Raw genomic sequence first — 21,128 nt, forward strand, 5'->3', positions numbered from 1 at the left:
TAAATTAAACCCCATGCCTTATTCTGAGATAAGTCTTTTGATGTGTCTCATTTTATAAATGTGAAATCCCTTTCCTGGTGGTGTGTTGTTTTTATTGCTTCACCATGCGCGGGCGGTATTTTCTATTATTTTGGAGGGCAAAGCGTTACACAACACATCACACTTACTTAACTTGTATTGTATGGCACAAACCTAGCCAGGGCCCGCAGACCAATATACAATGTCAAAGGTAAGATGCAGTGAAAATTAATTTGAGAGTTGGCTAGCTTGTGGACAGTGTGTGAATCATGATGTAGTGTTATTTGAAGTGGTGTTTCTTTATCTCTTTCTCGAATTGGGGCATGTTTTTGTGGTCCTGGTGGAAATTCTTTCAAACGATGCAATGGTTGCCATTATTAGCTGACAATAATCAATACTCTACAAAATGGAGGAATGGCAGTCCTCCGGCCAAAATGGAGCTTCATTGCTACAATTCAGCAGCGCTTACTGAATGTGCCTTAGTGCTCACAAACACCTAAAATGAGACAAATAAAGCTTAATTAACCTGCAAACCTAGTAACCTTCTAAAGAAATGGCCATGTTTCAAAGTTCAACAAGCGCATTGACTGGCTCAACCTAGGTAAGCCTATCTCACTGGTTTAGATCAGGCAATGTCAATCAGCCTAATGACTGTATCTCACTTGGGAACCAATCTCAGTTATGTTGAGCTATAGATCAATATCTGACTCACAGAAACAGGAGGGAGATCAAAGAAATGGATCCCCTCTCTTGACACTCAGGCATCTTGCAAGCCCACCAGCTGGCAGGTCAACTGGGAGCTGGACCAATGCAATAGTAGCAGAGTCAAATATTTACCTAAGCATTATTAAGGTTGGTGAAGAGAGGCAGCGTGGACATCAATCAGAGTGCTTACTCCACTTACCTGTACGTGTAAAAGTTGTATCATGGGGCCACTGTTAAGGAGTTGTGAGATCCAAGGTGCTGTGTCCACATTCCTGGACTCCTTGGCTGGGTAAGGGCTCTTAGGAATGTTAGATCAACATCAGGGAAGGCCATGAGTGCTCAAGAAAGGGCCTTCTGCTTTGTTCCTAGCGAGGAGGAAACTTGCAGTACTCAGCTCTACATTTATTCATATTTATATATTGCTCTATTCATTAATTTATTCTGTATCAGTACAGCACAGTAACATTTAGTGACTTGCCATCAAAATACTTTGGAGACTAACATAAAACATTGATACACCCATAGCAGCAGACATATAGCTGCATATTTTAACAGCTGTTAAGAGGTAAACGCTTAGTAAAAGATACAGATTATTTTAACTAAATCAGCTAATAGAAATCTTCTCCCAAGGGAGTTCTAATCCACATGGGATTCCATATGATGAATGCCCTCTAGCTTTTCAATACCTTTTTACGATGCATTTATATGGAAAGGAAAGGTTATGAAAAGTAAAAATATATAAATAGTCATTGCATTCACGAGAACAAAAGCTTCAGCTGGATAACTAATTCACAGTTCTCACAGTTCTCAGGGTGTGTGTCTTTTGATGTTGGACTAACTTGCAGTGTCTCTGTTATGGATTTATGAACAAATATTACCAGTAAAGGGCTGAAGCCACATTGATTTGTACCATAGTTCAAGTACTGCAAATGAGTTGGAGCAATGCTGTGCCCACCTTAAAGAAAAACATGTGGCCTAATGGGATATAGCTTTGGTTAAAAAACCTTGGTCTGACCTGGATCCCGGCTCATTAGATATGCTTTTGTGTTTCTGTTTGGTCTAAAAAGGATGATGAAACACTTTGGAAAAAAAATACAGAAAACTAGAGATGAACTTGAAGATAAAATGGCGAATATCTCCATGGCCACCATGTACCTGCCGTTAGTGCTGAGGTAGGCAGGAATAAATGAGATCCAAACACTGAGGAATGCAACCATGCTGAAGGTGATTAACTTGGCCTCGTTGAAGCTGTTGGGCAGATTCCTGGCCAGAAAGGCAATTATAAAACTTATGGTTGCAAGAAATCCAAGATATCCTAGCATGCACCAGAATGCAATGGTGGATCCTTCGTGACATTCTACTGTGATGATACCAGGGTGAGTGTGAGTGTTATAGACTGAAAAAGGAGGTGCAACAACCAACCAAATACCACAGATTAGAATTTGGATTAGAGTAGAGAAAAATATGATTGTGTATGACAACTGAGGCCCAACCCACCTTCTTAAGTCACTGTTGGGTTTTGTGGCAGCAAAGGCAATCACCACCATGATGGTTTTGGCTAAGATACAGGAGACACAAAGTGCAAACGTGATACCGAAAGCTGCTTGGCGAAGAAGGCATTTCTCTGATGTGGGGTAACCAATAAAAGCCAATGAGCAAAGGAAGCACATGGTAAGAGATAGGAGCAGGAGGTAGCTAAGATAACAATTGCTTGCTTTGACAATAGGTGTGCTTCTGTGATGAACGTAGAGTCCAAGGATGGCAAGAGGAATTGTTGAAGACAAAAAACTGGCTCCAGCCAGGATGGCTCCAAAGGTTTCATTGTAGGAAAGAAACTCAGTGATCTTTGGGATGCAACGGGTTCGATTATCATTGGACCATTGATCCCATGGACATTTGAAGCATTCAACAGAATCTGATAGATGGCAAGAAAGAAACATAATTATGTTTCTATTTGTTGACCACTAAAAAACTCATAGTTCAAGCTCTGGTAGCATGTCCAATTACCTGTTTGGTTGGAAATCTCTCCCTGCAGACAGGGAACACAGTCGTAGCAGCAAATGGGCTGTGTCGTTATGGTAGATTTTCTGAATCCAGGAGGACAGTGGGGACTACAAACAGAGGCTGGGACCTAGAGACAGCAAACAACAATACATGAATACAGAGGTTAAATAAAATGTATACATCAACTCTAAGGGACAAAACTGCAAAGACACAATTAAAGCACAAATGTAAATAAAACATGAGAATACATCATTTGTTAAAATAATTTGCAGGTGTTTTCTTGTAATAAGAGATTATGTATTTGCATGGCAGGAGCTGCCTCAGCTCAAGTTTTGCAGATGATCCTAATTTATTTATATATGTATTTATAAGTGAGAGCATCAACAATTCATAAAATGCTATTAAATATCAATCATCTTTGAAAAAAAGGCCAGAGGTATCAGAGTAGTTTGTATTTGTAAGCTTCAACATAGTGGCATACTGTGTCCAGGTAAATCACCAATATTAAATGTATTTGACTAAAATTATAATTTAATAATTTCTTTTCATATACAATTTTCATATTACAATTCCCGGTGAGTTTCTGAGAATAAGAGTTGCTAAAGAGATAGTTTTCCCCATTCTTGTGACACACACGTTACTTACTCAAAGCATTCTAACAACTTCTGTGTCTGAAAAACATGCAGGGCCAGATGTACAAAGCTCCTAGATTCTTGCTGTTTGTGAATGAAAAAAGGCATTTTTTAATGTTCAAAGGCACAATTTGCTAACCTATTACCGAGTCTCAAATTGGATTGGTGATACTGTATAAGGAAGGGGTTGATTTAGGGCATCCCTTACTAATATGGACTAGCAGCGGTATGTGTGAATGTTTAGTGAGCGAAATGCATTTGAAAAAAAACTCCAATTTTACCACCGATTTCAGGTAGGTGGTAACCCACTTGCAAATGCAAAGTAATCCCCAAGGAACCCCCTCCCCTTTCTGAATGTTTGTAAAAACATTTTTTAAGATCATGCTGTGGCCCCAAGTGCCGGTACCTACTCTTAAAAAATAGAAAGAAAATGTTTTTTGTTTAAGCACTTCCCATTTTTCTTTATTGAAAAGCAATCACAGACATGGCGGTAAGCTGACACCAGCAGGCCACCATCCCTGTGACTGAGACCCACCTCATGAATAATAATGAGGTAGGTCTATTTGTGACCCACTATTAAACACGCCATTTTCACAACTGTTTGCACTAAGATTCACAAAATGTGTTAAACACACATTTGTGCCTAGCTGTTTGCGATGACCAAATACTGAATCTGAATAATTCGCTATTTGGTAATCACATACATCTGGCCCTAAGTGATTATTGATTTTTCAAGGAAAAATGTAATTAGCCACCAGGAGGAAATTTTACATTTCTAATAACTTCTGTTGTGAGATGGACATCACCAGCATCTGGGGAGCATACAAGCATCTCATGGACCACGGAATGCTCTCTACAATGTACATGTCAAATTACTGGTGTTTATGGAAACGAACAGTCAGCATTCTCTGAAATGTCCTTACCTACTTCTCTAAACCATGGTGAACACTGATGGCCAACTTCGATGCATCCATGCCATCCATTTTTTTACTCTGTTTTCCATCAGGGTATTTTAACACAAAATATGGTTAACAAAAATTGAGACTTGTTTTTTCGTACTTGCCAGAAACTGTTTTTGGTTAGAATGAAGTAAGTTGAAGTGGACTTCATGATTCTGTCTTTGTTTTACTGTCAACTGTTAAACGTTATCTACACTGCTGCAGAAAGTGGCATCATTAGAGACTGAAACACATTGATTGTGCAGGGGGATTTAGATGCAGAGAAATACAAAATGCCCTATGCCTCAAATATGAACATACGAATCTATGAAGATGCTGCTAAAGAACTGTGGGGCATATTATCAAGAAAGCTCGATACATTATCGCCACTTTTATCGGCAGGAAACTGCCGATAAAGCAGCGATAATGGGCTTGATAATATGCTCTATGGAATTCCAATCGAAGCCCATGTTAGATGTCTTCACATCTTGATAATATGCCCCTCCGTTTACTGTATGATTATAGAAGCTTTTCTCAAGGAAGCAGCTGAAAAGAAAAGGAATGGGACCTTGGAAACCAAGTTCAACCAAATGGATTATCAACCACAGCTGTGTTTTGCATTTCTGACGCTCCCAAAAGAACTGCAAAACAAACTGGAAAAAATGCTCAAAGGAAGCCTGTGCTCATAATCTTAAATACATGGCCTGGCATAGCAGAAGCTCTTCTGCTCCAGAACCACAGCCAGCCACATCCATTCACCCCCCAAAGCTCCCCTCTGGGAAAGCAAACTACACAAATCTTTGGATTTGGGGTCGTAAACCCAGGTCAAAATGTATTACATACATTACAGAAAACATAACACACAGCATTTCAACATTGTATACAGTATTATTTACACCAGGTGATGTGTACCTAACCTTTACAGTGAAACTAGACATCATCTTCCTACAGTTAACTAGACATGTTGCTGCATATCCCAAATTATGCCCTGAGTGTAATAACTCCCCAGCTCAGGCCCAACCTTTCTGCCCAATGGCATGTGGTGGGTCACCCCTTAGGGGAGAACCCCACACACCCACACACCCAGAACGCATTCCACTTTGGGGTGTTTATGTGTGAGATGCCTGGCAGGGGGCTCGTCAGCCCACTAGTAAGCCTACCTCAGGCACACCCTACACCTGCCACTTCTCTCCTCCCTCATCGGCCAATGCGAGGCACATGCATGGGTGGGTGGCCTTAAGGGCCAGATGCAAGCGTCAGCTCACAACCCTCTGCACCTGGATCCTCCCAACGACCTCCTACCAGCACCCCTTGGGTGGACCAATCATCCCGCCATTGTGGAAATCTAAGGAAAGGTAGTGCCTAATTGAACCCCAATTGTGACCTCGCCTGCAATACCCCCAACAAAAATATGACAAAAGCACTCAACCGGAAATGGAATGATTGGTTAGCACATACAAGACAGCCCAACACCCAACATGTGAGGATCCTAGCCCTAAAATCTAATTGTGAAGGGGATGGTGGGAGAGACAAAGAAGACACAGCTGTCCTGTTGTGACATGCAGAGCAGGTCAATCCTCTCGAAGCAACGATCAGGAATACAAAGACCTGACCTTTGCCTCATGCCCCTTTTAAGGGCGACGCTTTGTGGTCCAATCGGACACATGCTCCAGGAAGTCGATTACGGATCTTGAAGTTGCTTCTGATGGCCCTCTGCTCCAGAAATACAGCCAGCCATGTCATTCTGGTCCCCACGGCCTCCTGGAAATACAAACTACACAATTCTTTGGCTTTGGGGTCTTAATCGCCAGCTATATTTAATTACATACACTATGAAAAACAAAACCCTCAAAATTATAACATTTTATACGCAGTAACCCTCATATTTACAGCATTATTTACAACTGGTGATGTGTACCTAACCTCGACAGAACCACTAGATATTATCTTTCTACCGCTATCTAGACATGTTCCTGCATATCCCAATTTTTGCACAGAATAGGATCATGAGCCTGTGTAATCTCCCCAGTCCAGGCCCAGCCTTCCTGGGCAGTGACCTATGGTGGGTTCCTCCTTAGGGAAGGACCCAACACACACCCAAAGGCCAGTGTCAGGCATGCTGATTGCACCTGCACAGGTGGTTGCCTATAAGGGCCAGATGCGAGCATTCACTTGTAACCCCATGACCCTGGATGCTCCAAGTGACCTTGTGCCAGCACCCCTTGGGTGGGCCCGTGACCTCGCTGTCATGGAAATGTAATAAAAGGTATTGACCTTACCCACTGACCCCAGCCTAGTTCACCTACAATCTGGCCTCAGACCCCCTCTGGTCCATTCCTCTATCGAGGGCGATGGACGAGCCACACCAAAATGTTCTCAAGAAAAATATCATTACGATCTTTGATAGGTGTACTCCATCCTACAGGAAAAAACACTTGCCCTTAATGAGCCCATGGGGGATTTATGCCAACTTAAGTGATCTTAATAGCTTGCTAGTTTTATTGTTCACATGTTTTACCGAATGATTGAGAGCATGCATTGAGCTACCACCGCTCTAATCCATCCATGAGATAATGTGTGTCCATGTCAGCACCGCAAGCAGGAACTTCTGGGCTAGCCAACAGCAGCCGCCAAGCAACATGCACCAAGTCATTGCCACCTAAATGCGGTGTAACCACTCCTGGGTGCGTGAACCCCTTTGGCACTATCGTGTCTAAAAGAGCCCTCAGTTGGGCTAGCTCCTGTCCCCCTTATCTGTATAACTGCAGGCGATAACCTGGGCTCAGCTCTCTACTTGGGAAGTAACCTGCAAGGTATGTCTCTTTAGCATGACGGACATAGAAGCGGCCATTCACCTCTGCATCGGCAGGGCCTGCCAAGGCTTTGAGTTACTTGTTTAACTCTCCTGTTCCCCAACCTGAACATGTAGGAAAGATGAAGGGAGGTCTCAGGAAACCATTACCACTGTTACAACATATGCAGCCTCACATAGCGCTTGTAACAATCTGACTGTTACAGACTGAGCAGCATGCATTACCTGGTGTCCTCTGCAGCAAGATGTGGTTGCCCTTCCCCACCTGCTCTGTCTTAGAACTGGGGATAATAATTACAGAGGACCCGACATCCACCAGCTGTAATCCACAGGCAATGTCCCTCTTGTTCATGGGTACTAACTAATAGACCCATAAAGCACCATAGAAAGCGAGGGTGAATACCGCTCTGAATAGGCTGATTTCCTCCATGGATTTAGGACTACTCCCAGTTATTACCCTCAAAGCCCTCTGGACCAGGAAGGACATGGTGTTGTGTAGTTCCTATGTAACCTATACAGGATCTGCACGTTTGGATAACATAAACTGTGGGATTGGTGTCAAACTGATTATGTGCACCCCCACCAGGTATGTTTGCCTGTTTGTATCAGCTAGCTCACATTGACACTATAATCTCCCCTTAGCACAGAGATAATAGATTCTGGCAACCTCAGAACATGACAACCCTGATCCCTCAGAATCCTGTAAACAATATACTACAATTCGCTCAGTTAATCGTGCTCACTTAGTTTGTCTTAGAGAGATACACAGAATAGACCGGCTGGGTGTTTTCAATAAGAATTTATTGAGCAGTTATTATTCTCATTCTAGTGTAGAATAGATGAGCTGCAACAACCATTAGACAGTAGCAGAGGTTTTGATTAGAAGTACAATGAAAGTAAAGGGATGGTAAAGTTCTACCATCTTGCAGTAATCATGAATATATACAAGTACATAAAATACATGATAAAAAGTGTGTACTCCTACGATGTCTCCCTAACTAGCTGTACCTAAATATACCTATCATCTTTGTAGGTGTTGTGCCAAGAATCCCTCTACGATCTAGTCAACTCCACTACTTGAGAATGAGGGAGTATGGGAACCCATCCTGGTCTCGAGTTGGACAACCAGTGTGGGATGTTAGACCACTGCAAGCTGGAGCATCTGCATACAGGAAACTCAGTGTCTCTGGTCAGTTTGTCAGCCGGGAAATCTTGGTCTCCTATCCCTTTCTAAGCAAGATGTGATGTATAAATACCCATAGGTCAACCCAGGGGTCCTACCTTGGTGTGTTACTGTGTCGGCCTAAAGGATGACGTCGGGCTTGAACTTTATACAGAGATATTATACAGGAGATGTTAGTCGTACTGTTAGTCCTGCTGTGCTTCCAAGAAGCCTCATGCATAATGTATGATTTTTGAACTAGGGAAAAACTTGCATTCTGAATGCAGTGTCATATCTAGGTAAAAGGAAAGTCCATAAGAAGCGTTATGTATGTAATGTAGGTAAGAATATAAGTGAAAGGTTGCAATGTTACCTGCGCCTACATAGGGTACATATATGGAATATAACAATGGTCCCATCTGTGTTCGGATGCATCTTTGGAAAAAAGTAAATTTCCGCTACATGGCACCTGGCAGCGGCGACTGAGCACCCTTCCCCTTGCAGAGCCTTGAAGAAACCCAACACTGACGAGGAGGTAAACCAGGACCCATCCTTGACTGCCCCACGAAGTCACAGTAAATGCAGAACACCCTTTCATAAGCCCACCTGGTCCTGGGAGCTAGCCTGGCTGCCATGAGGTCTAGTAGGCTGTGGCACCAATCTGCCACAACTGGTCCGGGAATGGTATAGGTGACACCGCTGCCCCTGGGTTATGGCACCTAAATGCCTGCATCTTAAAATGAGACAAAGCATCTGCAGCATTGTTTAGAATGCCTGGCACATGATTGGCTCTAAACAGCACATTCAGTTTCAGGCATGCCAACACAATCTCTTCAGCAGTCTTAGAATCATCTTGCACTTAGCCGCTTAATGATTAATGCATTCAACCAGACATATTACCTGACCAGAAAATGACTGTTAGGTTGCGGAATTGATCTGACCCAATAGGGAACTATTCAAGGAAGCCTATATTGTTAACCAGACCAGATTGCACCCACTCCCTGGGCCACCGCTGAGCATACCAGGCTGGACACAAGATGGCTACAAATCCCTTGTTCCCTCCCACATCAGTGAACAGCCCTAGCTCCTCACTGCTTATGGGTCACCCCGGCCACATCACTGACCCATTGACATCTTGCAAAAAATGGTCCAAGACTCTCTCGTCCTGCCTGACTTCACTATACAGCCTGGTATGATCATATTTAATCTTTAAGCCAAACATAGCCTGGGCGATGGACCTCGAAAAGTGGAAGCTCAAGGGTATGACCTGGAAGGTGAAGTTCAGCTGCCCCACCAAGAACTGCAACTGATGTACTGTGACTTTCTTATCCATCAGACATACCTGCAAGGCTTGAGAGAAGGCGTTGACATTTTCCATAGGAAGCATGGAAACTCCAGCAACTGAATCCGACTCTACTCCCAGGAACTTAATGGTAGTGGCAGGCCCAATTGTCGTGCCTAGTGCCAAAGGCACCCGAAGCTTGCACATCTGCTCCTGGAACATATGCAGTGCTTCGGTGCAGTACGCCGACTTATCTAGCACAGTCCCAGGTCCCATCTCTTGCAGCACCTGGATTGCCTGATCAAGCGAGGTGTATTAGACCGAGCTTAGGGTCCTATTGATAACCTCATTCACAGACTGTCCTGGTTATAGAGAAGCCTATATTCTCCTGGCTCTTTCTTCGGGACAACCCTCAATGGAGAGAAATCAAAACCATCCATGTGGATTGCCTCGAATGGCCCTGCAACCCTGCCAAGACCCAAATCATTTAGGACTTTTGCCCTGGCAATCCCTGGGTTAGCTCTGAGCGGCTGTTGATTCTTACAGCAGGGTGAACCCACATAACCAACTGCGGTAATCCTAAAACCTTCCTTGGAGCCCTCAAACAATATCTTTGCTGCCTCTCTGTTATTGTACATATTGAGCCATGGGATCATAACTGTCAAGACAACTGGTGAGTACACCTTCTCTAAAACCAGATGATCAGTCCTGTTTCTTGCCAACCATATCCCTGGATTTTTTAAAACACTTGGATTCGGGGAGGGATGTCATCCCACAAAAGGGACAAAAGTGCATAAATCTACATGCCCCTGCTGGTCTAGAACAGGTGCGTTGATTGAAATTCTAGCAGGTGCCTTTATTCGCCCCTACTGCTGGGCTACTAGCGAACCCTGTCCCTGCATGAAAGGGATCATTGCTGTCTGAGTCTGCCTGTGAATGCTTCATGTGGCAGAGCCATATATTAAGCTCAATCTGATGCCAAGCCAATGTAGGGTTGGAAGCCTTGGTCCTCCTAGAACTCCTTGTCATACTCCTTCCAACCCACCCCATCATACTCACCATGTGCACACACAACCCTGTTTTGGCAGCAAGAGAGTTAGGCCCCCTGTTGCCATCACGCTCCGCCAGGATGGCCTGATAAGCTAAAAAGCATTTGATCCTATTCCCCAATGTTTCCTCTACCTTCTTCCTCAGATACCATTGATTACAATCCTTAGGCTGCGCATATTATCTGCACCTTTTGACCTCTTCCTTGTCTGATTTTCAACCAAAAAATCAAAGATAACAACATATACACCCTTCTACATTTTTTCTTTGACTTCCATAGGAACCTGCCTGCCCAATTGTTTGTGCTATGATCGCACTTCACCCAAACCTATGAGAAGTAAGAAAGCCTCTGTACCTGAATCAACTTCCACCTGAGCTGGGGGAATCATCACAGTAACTGAAGAATTGCTGTGCGCACTGCCACCTAAAGCAGGGACCACACTGACAGCCACAGGCCATCTACCTGTGCGGCCTTACCTCTGACCCCAGCACCTTCTGTGGAGCCAAGTGTTCCCGCTGCAGGAGCTGCCACAGCTGTGGCCATGCACAGCCTCCTGCCGTGCCCCAACAACAGCAGATGGCCCTCGATTCACCTGGATTCCACAACCAAGTGAGCTACTAAGCGCCTGGCCTTCTCTAGATCATCCACATGGCTAGTGCCCTCCAGGGCCCCCCCACTACAGGGGCAGACAGCATTCCAACACTAGAGAGCCACTGCAAAACACCTGACAACTTATTCACTAAATCAGACAGCGAAGGACCTGCAACTAGAATTGCCCCGTCAGCTGTGCAATCAGCTACATTCTGAACAATACCCCTGCCTGCCTTTGAGCCAATTATCATTGTGACCACCCCCTGTGCTGACCCTTGCAACCCTTATCAGGACCTGGGGTCTGAACCATTATTCAAGAAAGCTTTTGCTGTTAAGCTTAAATATAGTATCTAAAAAAGAAAAAATAGAAGCCTATGTGAACCAGCCCACTATACCCTGTAAAGGAATATCTTTATCTTTTAAACCACTCAGATTGTTGGAGTTCCCTTAATAGATCAGACCAAAATCATCTGGGTCTTGTCAGTTCTTAACCAAGTTACATATTATTGCACTGCTATTGATATAAAAAAAGTCCTTTAGTGAGATGTGTAATTAATGCGAAGTGAAACATTGGCATGTAGGTTAAGTCCCGAAAAGACATAGAACTATTCCTCTCAGGTATTGGAGGTAGTTTGGATTCTAACTAAATATAGTTATTTTGCTGTGTAACAATAAGCTTCATATATTTTGCCTGTTTTGTTAATAGCTTCATTTGGCATGTGGTTGGTATGATGTACTCCAGTGATGTTGTTACATGTTTGTGAGCTTTTTTAAAAAGAAATATACCTTGCAACTATGGGCTATTCTGTTATTTTAACGTTGACAATGTATCTGGTTCTCGGGTAAATAAAGAGCCACCCTCAATTAACTAAATTTGATTAGGTTCAAAGTCTAGGTTAATGTGTTAATGTCAAGTGTCGTAGCTGCAAATTGTAGTGAAATTGCATGTCAAAATGGCAATGCTAAATGATTGTACTACTGAATATCAACTACAAAAATATCTACCAACAACAATATTGAAGTCAAAATATAGACAAATATAATATGAAACCCTAAACTGATAACAAAATTAGCAACAAATATTGCATCCAAAATATTGCCCTACAAGCATATGTAAAGTTAAATCATATCTAATGCAAAAATGTACAATAAAATAACAAGCATATAATGTTTATATTGAAAAGAGATTATGAAAATATATATTTCAAATTAATTTAACATGGTATTAAGTTACACTATATTTTAACATATATTTGATGTAAATCTGATTAATGTAATGTTTAATTGCGTAATTAATGTTTAAACATCTACTTTACATTACAATTGATAAAACTCACACCTTCTAGATTAACAAATGTTTTATTTACAACACACAAATCAATTTATAAACAAAAACTCTTTTTTAGTAATGTTGATTTATCTTAAAATAAAGTTTAAATAAAATATTTTATCTGTTTTTTTAAATACTAATATTGCTATATTATTACATAAACCTTGCAACTATGGGCTATTCTGTTATTTTAACGTTGACAATGTATCTGGTTCTCAGGTAAATAAAGAGCCACCCTCAATTAACTAAATTTGATTGGGTTCAAAGTCTAGGTTAATGTGTTAATGTCAAGTGTCGTAGCTGCAAATTGTAGTGAAATTGCATGTCAAAATGGCAATGCTAAATGATTGTACTACTGAATATCAACTACAAAAATATCTACCAACAACAATATTGAAGTCAAAATATAGACAAATATAATATGAAACCCTAAACTGATAACAAAATTAGCAACAAATATTGCATCCAAAATATTGCCCTACAAGCATATGTAAAGTTAAATCATATCTAATGCAAAAATGTACAATAAAATAACAAGCATATAATGTTTATTTTGAAAAGAGATTATGAAAATATATATTTCAAATTAATTTAACATGGTATTAAGTTACACTATATTTTAAAATATATTTGATGTAAATCTGATTAATGTAATGTTTAATTGCGTAATTAATGTTTAAACATCTACTTTACATTACAATTGATAAAACTCACACCTTCTAGATTAACAAATGTTTTATTTACAACACACAAATCAATTTATAAACAAAAACTCTTTTTTAGTAATGTTGATTTATCTTAAAATAAAGTTTAAATAAAATATTTTATCTGTTTTTTTAAATACTAATATTGCTATATTATTACATAAACATCTACAAATATATCCAAAAACTTTAATATCTTTAAATGCTTCAATGTTTAAACATTAATATACATTTGTGGGGTAAATCTTATTTACTATTCCAACTCCAAAATAAACAATAGAAAAAATTTGGACTTGAGGTTTGTGAGTGGTGGTGGTGGGAGGGATTTTCTACTGTCAAACCAAACTAAGCAAAACTGGAAATAGCTTCGGACTCTGGAGGAGTCATATATACTTTTCCCACTCCAAAAGTGAGCAACATTGAGGAAAGTGTGAAAAGCTGGGTTGGTCAGATGCTATTATGCCCACTCCAAATGAAACTAAATTTAGAAAAGTGCTGGAATCTGGAGGGGTCAGGTTTACTATTTCCACTCCAAACTAAGTAACATTAGGGAAAGTGTTGGCTGGACTATTGTCAAGTATACTAATCCTACTCAAACCTAAGTTACATTAAGGAAGGCATTTGATGCTGTGGGTCGGCAGATTAACTCTACCAGTCCAGATGAAACAATATTTGAGAAATTGTTGGACACTGGGAAGGTCAGATTTACTATTTCCACTTCCAACTATGCAACATTGGGGAAACCTTTAGACTCTAAAGGGGTCAGATTCACTATTTCTACTCCAAACTAAAAGACATTAGAGAAAGTCTTGCACAATAGGGAGGTGAGTAGGTAGCAGAAATACTATTGCCACTCCAAACTAATAAACATTAAAGTAAAAAGGAAAATTGTGCATAAATAACTAGAAAATAAAAAAAATAAATAAGAACTTTACCTATTAAACAATAATAAAAAAAGTTAAACAAAGTAATACACATATAAAAATAATTAAATGTTATAATATCTGATCTTAAAACATTTAGATGAACACAATTAATTAATTGACAACATTAATTTTTTAATTTGAAGCAATTTAAAAAATACTAAGGGGCCCATTAGGATGCCGGGCGGATTGCCACCTCCATGCGGGCGGTGGGGATCCACCCAACATCCTTGCCCACCCGCCACCCGCCCGCCACCCGTTTCCCCCGCCATATTACTATGGCGGGGGGACCGCGGCAGACGGAAACACCGTCCGCCGCTTTTCCGCCCCGGTCGCCTTGCGACCGGGGCAGAAAAGGTTTAATATGGTGGCGGTGTCTATCAGACACTGCCATCCATATTAGTATGGGCTTTGGGAGATGCCTTTCCGTGGAGGCAAGGCAGGCGGTCTTCACTTTGGGGGCCCCCTGCGGGCCCCCATGGTGAAGGCGAGGTGGGGGGTGCACATGGGGGGTACCTGTGGTACCCCCCTGCATTTGCATACACACTGCCGCAGGCACCACGCGGTGCCTGCCGCTTTTGTGCATGCAAATGCATTATATGCATTTTTAGCATTGTGGCGGGCGGTGCTGAGAGCACCGCCAGCCACAATGTTAAATATGCAGGATGCGCCCGCCACTGTGGCTGGTGCATCCTAATACCCCCCTCGGGACCCCCTTATGGCGGGCGGTCCTGTAATCCGATAGGATGGCGGACGGACTGTCATCCTAATGACCCCCACAGTATTTAAAAAATCTGAAACAAATGTTTCAACTAAACTATTTTTCTAAAATTAAATTAATAAAAAGGTAAACATTGTTCATAAATAAACAATATATATTTTACCTAAATTGAAAACAACAAAATAATGTTTCAAATAGAAGTAACTTTGAATAAAATAAAATATTATAATAATATTAAATACATTTAATTAAAAAAAAACACAAAATGTAAACAAAAATTTAAAAATCAATGATAAAATAAACTACACATTAGTAACAAAAACATAACATTAATATTTACAAAAGCAATATTATATACAGTTATATTTAATGCTTCAATATTATTGTTCATAAGAGGAAAAAAATATACTTAAAAAAACAAAAACAATAAGCTTACCATCGACATTCAATGTTGATATTATGGTACCAACAAAGTTATGACTGGTGATTAAGTACCATTTATATTATGTCATTGATAATAAGAATCCACATCAAAGAGACTAGACTGTCAAAGTTGCATATATGTTTATTTTGGCTGCATTATGACTCATTTTTTTTAAGAGGAGATGTCATTTCATCATTAGTGTTGATGAAAACAGAAGGACTAACCATGTGCAAAACAGCTCTTATGAGTACAGTCCATTCTAGATGTAAATCACTCTTTTGAGGTTTACATCAGATGCCTGGAGACGCCCGGAGGATGTGCTGTAAACTGCTATTCAGAAGCTCACCCTGTGAGTCCTGTTTGAGCCCTGTGCTCTGAATTCTGTCCTCCGGGTTTGAAGCCCGGCCACCAAGTGCTGCAGTGAGGAGGGCAATTCCAGCCTGGGGGCTCACGGGGGCTTGCCTGTGTGTAGTGAAGACTCGACTAAAGGTAAGATTTAGGAGGTTTATTCATGACCAGACGCACAGCAGGAACACCAGCTCCAGGAACCAACTGTCAACTGTTGGTCCTATCAGCGCATATAGATTAAACTAAAACAGGCATTGTTATGTGGGTTTTCTAACATTCTACACCATCTCCTACTTTGTAAAATAAAAAAACAACAAAAACAAACAATATCAATACAGAAAGGTTATTCAAGCAGCCAAATAAGAAGAAAACAAGCTTAATCACAGATATAATCATTTAAAGTAATCAGACGTTTGATGTTCCTTTTTCCTCAGCCTATGATGTTCTCCTTCTGAACAACAGTTGCTCCATTGATGTTATCCTTGTTAACTTGATCACAAAAGGCAACTCTTTTGAGACTCCAACATTTACCATTATCTAAGATCACAGAGTTTTTCCTCAATTCAGCAACACGCGGAGGTTCAAAAAATGTGCAATAATTTTTTGCTAAAAATCCAGGTTTCCTAAGTCTTACCCACTGACCCACAGAAAGCTGGGCTAGTTTGGTATTATACTTAGTGTATTATATTTGTCATGTTTAAGTAACAGATTACTTTTTACCTCAGATGAAGACCAATTGACCTCACCAATGCTTTTAATCCAACCTGGAAACCATTTGGCTCTAGGCTTTCTTCCCCTCATGAGTTCGAAAGGAGAAAACTTAGTGGAATTAACAACTGAAACTCAGCATGACCAGGCCGTTTGAAACACTTGAGTCTCCCAAGGTATGTTGTCTCTACAAGCCATCTGAATGGCGCCCTTTATAATTCTATTTTAATGTTCAACAAGACCGTTGCCACTAGGATTATACAACAAGATCATTTTGTGTTTGATGCCACACTTTTCCAAATACTGCATCATTACATCAGAAGTGATTTGTACCCCATTAACGCTGATGATGATAATGATCAGGATGCCTTCATTGACAAACACTTCATCAAAAAATGTGATGACTGTATCAGTGTCTACTTTCTTAATACTTAATAATCTTTACAACAGGCCATTTGGAAAAAATGTCCATAAGAGAAATTTGAAATTTCCAGAACTTTCCGGAGGACCCATGATGTCCACTGCTACGTGCTCCCACAGAGACTCGGGGACACATAAAATCACTCATGGGCGGTCTCAAAGAATTAAGGATTTTGTCAGAAGACAAACATGAACTTTATTCTCTTACCGGTATCGCCACCTCAATGTCCATGCTGGGCCACCAGTACCTACTTTTCACAATAGATTTTGTTTTAATAATACCCAAATGTCCTTCGTGACATCGAGATATTATTTTGATTCTCAAATTCTTGGGTGGAACCAACCTTTTGCCTCTCACAATATTCACATCAATAATGGTCAGCTCACCCCTGACCTCACAGAACACCTTGAGATCTTTCACCTCCAATTTGCGTGGCCACCGATTACTCACAAATGTAGCCACTCTCATCCAAGACTAATCATTCTTGCAACCTTCAATCAACTCATCCTTATTGAAAGATTCCAAACCATGGTCCCACATCTAGGCTAACTGAACACTTTCCATAAGGTCATCTTGTTTTTCAACCATTTGAATCGGCAAACGCGACAGAAAATCCGCAATTGCATTTTTTCTGCCAGGTAAATATTCAATTTTTTAAATGAAATCTAAGAAGCTCATGGAAATCCTTGCTAGTCTGGATGAAACATTGTTCATGCCAACGGTTAGACAAAACCCTGACTAAAGGTTTGTGATCACACTTGATGATAACTCCTCTATCCCATAAAAAATTGCAAAAATGTTCGAGAGCCCTGCACACGCAAGAGCTTCTCTTTCAATTACAGCATATTTACATTCAGCTGGCTATAACGACCTGAACTCATAAGTAACAACACATTCACAACCATTTTTTCCCACTTGAGAAATAACAGCACCAATACCAGTAAGACTAGCATCAGTGGTAATCACAGTCTTACACAAGGTGTCAGAACCCAGCAAAGCAGGGGCAGAGGAAATAGCATTTTTGATATCCAAAAACTCCTTTTGACAGTCAGGAGACCACTCAAAATGTGCTCTTAATTTCAAAAGTTGCCTAATGTGAAAAATTCTACTTGATAAAATGTTCCACAAATTTGGAAACAAATTTGCAAGTCCCAAAAAGGAGTTTACCTTGTCCTTGTTTTTAGGACTTGGAGCATCAGAAATAGCAGAAACAAGTTTGGTTTTAAGATAAATGCTAACAGCTCTAATTTTGTGACCTAAATAAGTCACCTTCTTAGCAGCAAATGTGCACTTGGAATAGAATACTCAATTGTCAGTCCAAACTTGTTCAACAGTGACAGCACATGGCTGAGTTTCATTTTATAGTCATTACATTCCTTTCCCATGACAAGAATATCATCTTGGAAAATTAAAATGTAATCCAAGTTACCAAACATTTTGTGCATTAAACGCCAGAAAACAGCGGCAGCAGAAGCCAAACCAAATGCTATTCTGGTGAATTGAAAGCAACCAATATGAGAGATGAAAGCGGTAAGTTTGTTACTCTCATTACACAGGGGAATTTGATGATAGGCTCACGATATGTCATTAGGGGAAAACATTTCCATACCTCTAGTTTTAGTTAGCATTTCACTGATTTTGGTAAGGGGAAATTGTATCCATTAAGGTGGCGCAAATCAATGCACAATCAGATTTTTCCGTTGGCCTTCCTGGCAATGACCAACTGAGAAATAAATCCATTCCGCAAACTCAGTGAGTTCAATGACACCATCCTTGACCAACCTCTCCAATTCCTTTTCCACTTCATCTCTGAAGGATAAAGAAACACTTCTAAGTTTATGAATTTTAGGAGAAGCATTGGATTTACGAACAATTTTGTGTTAAAAACCATCTAATCTACCTAAGAAAACACTGGGAAACTCCTCACATTCTCTTTTCTCCAATACTCACCCTCATACAAAACCAACACCTGTTCAACTCCATTAGGATCCAAAATAATATCAAGTTTCCTTTGATCCTTCCATCCAAGAACAGAAGGACCTTTCTTTGAAACATACATCTTGCAAAAAGCCTGTTTGTTTTGAACCTGAAAACAAGATTCCTATAACACAGAAATTCAATAGATTCACTAGTGTAACTCTCAGGGAAAATGTCAGCATCAAGTACATCAGGACCAAGCTTATAAAACAATTTGTTGGACCAAATGGATTCATTGACAATGGTAAATGATGAACCAGAATCCGCAGCAATGCGCATACTAACTCCGCCCATAGACATTGAACACATAGGTTTACTAGAGTCATCACTGCAAGAAATGTTTAGGACCACTTTTTTTTCCTTTTAAATTTATAATCTTGCAATCTTCATCATCACTATCATCATTAGACGATGAAGCAACACCCTCTTCAATACATTTAACTTTACACGTTCTAAACCTTTTAGTATTTCAAACACAACTGAAATAACCAATTTTCCCACAATTAGTAAACTTTTGTTTTATTGCTGGACACTTTCTATCATTGGCTCAATGATATTTACTGTCAAAACAAAAACATGTGAGTTCTTTTTTACTTTTACTTGCATCTTTCTTGTAGGAAGATTTACCTGAGGTAAGAATTTGTGACTTACTAGAGAGAACCCTGACAACCGTCTCCTGTTCCTCAGACAACTGAACCTCTTTCTTAAGTGCTTTGGCACACCTAACCGACATTTCAGTCTTCCTAGCAACAGCAAGAACATCTTTCAGTGGATTATCGCCATTAATCCAAAATCTTTCTAAAATGGCTTAGTTGAAAACATTTTCATCGCCAACTGTTTCTTTGTTCTATTAACTATACATTCTTAAGCCTTTTTGGACCTGAAGAGTACAACAACAAACTTTTTTTCCTTTCTGCTGACAACTTATTAGCATGGTTAATAGTAATTAAATAATTCACAAAATATTCCTCCCACTGTAAACAAGGCACAGGTGGATCTCCGGGAACATACAACAATTATTTTGGTGGATTAACTGTGATGTTAGGAGTAGCAGTTGCCATATCTAGAATGATAATTAACAAGTAATACTGATACACAACACACCGCCAAAATTACAGGATAGGACCTGTGCGAATCAGTGCAGTAACTAAAGAGGGAGAGTATCTAAACTAGCAGAATAGCCCCAAAATATACACAGAAACATAAGAGAAAAAAAAACAATGAAAAAGAAATGCAAAGCTGTGTGAGTCGGCATGTAGGAATCACAGAGACTACGTAGAGAAAAACAGTGCAAATGCAAGAAACAGCATAGAAGAAACCCCACAAATTAAACAGAAGCTTGAAGTTCAAGCAATGAAATTGACGTGCGAATCAGCACTAAAAAAAGTGAAGGATCAGATGAAAATACACAGGATGTCCTGGTTGCATAATAACCAGTTCCAGTTACGAAATAAATGGTAACAATATAACCATTTTTTAATGGTGATGTTTGGCAGCACCAGAATAAAATCAATTCAGCCAGCCAAACCTCACATTTTTATATCTGTTGGTTGTTGGGTGTAGGTATACGCTATTCTTTTGAGCACTTTTTTCTGTCCTACCAGGCAGTGTATTTGTACACTCCTTGTCTGTTTCTTTCTCTATTCTGTCCTGTGCATATTCTTTCTGCACTTGTTTCATCCTCCCAGCAAGGAAAGTAACCGATGATGAGAAGTGGGTATACCGGTGATTTATCAAACCGGGAACCCCCTCGGGTGTTACGTCCGTGAGGCACTTTCCTTGCTTTCTCACATTTTTTCTTTCTGTGGGTGATCCTGTACACTTCTACATTGTTATATCTTAAGGCATGTCCGGACCTGTAACACAGCACTGGTTAAATTTAACTTTTTCTTGGTGAGCCAATATGAGGTATTGGTTACAGAGTTTGAGATTCAAACCATGCAGGCTGAATAGGGCTTGTTGTTTCATATTTGTTGAGTGGGGGGCTGCCCTATATAGCCTTTCTTCCCCCTTACATCCCTCTTTGATTGATTGCATAATAACCCTACCTTCCCTGGATCACGTAAGCAGATATACGAACAAACCAAAGACCATGGAAGCAGGAGAAAGTACACAATGAAATTGGAAGAATTTGCCTGACCTGCCTGACCTGCACATCTGACTCATGTGCAGCAACCCGCCTCCCAGCTGACTCAGGTCTCGCTTGTTAAAGAACCCATTCCGCTGTCAGCAAGAAGGAAGGAAGGAGGAAAAAGGTGCTATACCAGCTCAGCGACACCACAGCCAATACGCCTCGCAGAAGCTGAGTGATAAACCAGCAGCAACTCCTCTCAGCAGGACCACAACTCAGCTGCTTCCTGAAGCTGAGCACATAGATCAA

At 40.5% G+C, this 21,128-nt stretch overlaps 1 protein-coding gene across 1 annotated transcript in view; it reads right to left on the minus strand.

Moving 5' to 3' along the window:
• Window positions 1-1,718: 1,718 nt before the first annotated feature.
• LOC147678558 (vomeronasal type-2 receptor 26-like) overlaps window positions 1,719-21,128 on the minus strand; it is an 86,059-nt gene continuing 66,649 nt past the window's right edge. Inside the window, exons 3-4 of the mRNA XM_086946598.1 lie at window positions 2,731-2,854; window positions 1,719-2,638 (exon numbers count right to left, since the gene is read on the minus strand). Coding sequence (XP_086802724.1) covers window positions 1,719-2,638; window positions 2,731-2,854 — 1,044 coding nt within the window. The remainder of the gene's footprint in view (window positions 2,639-2,730; window positions 2,855-21,128) is intronic.

The sequence above is a fragment of the Lissotriton vulgaris genome, chromosome 12 (genome assembly GCF_964263255.1).
Source record: "Lissotriton vulgaris chromosome 12, aLisVul1.2, whole genome shotgun sequence".
NCBI lineage: Eukaryota > Metazoa > Chordata > Amphibia > Caudata > Salamandridae > Lissotriton > Lissotriton vulgaris.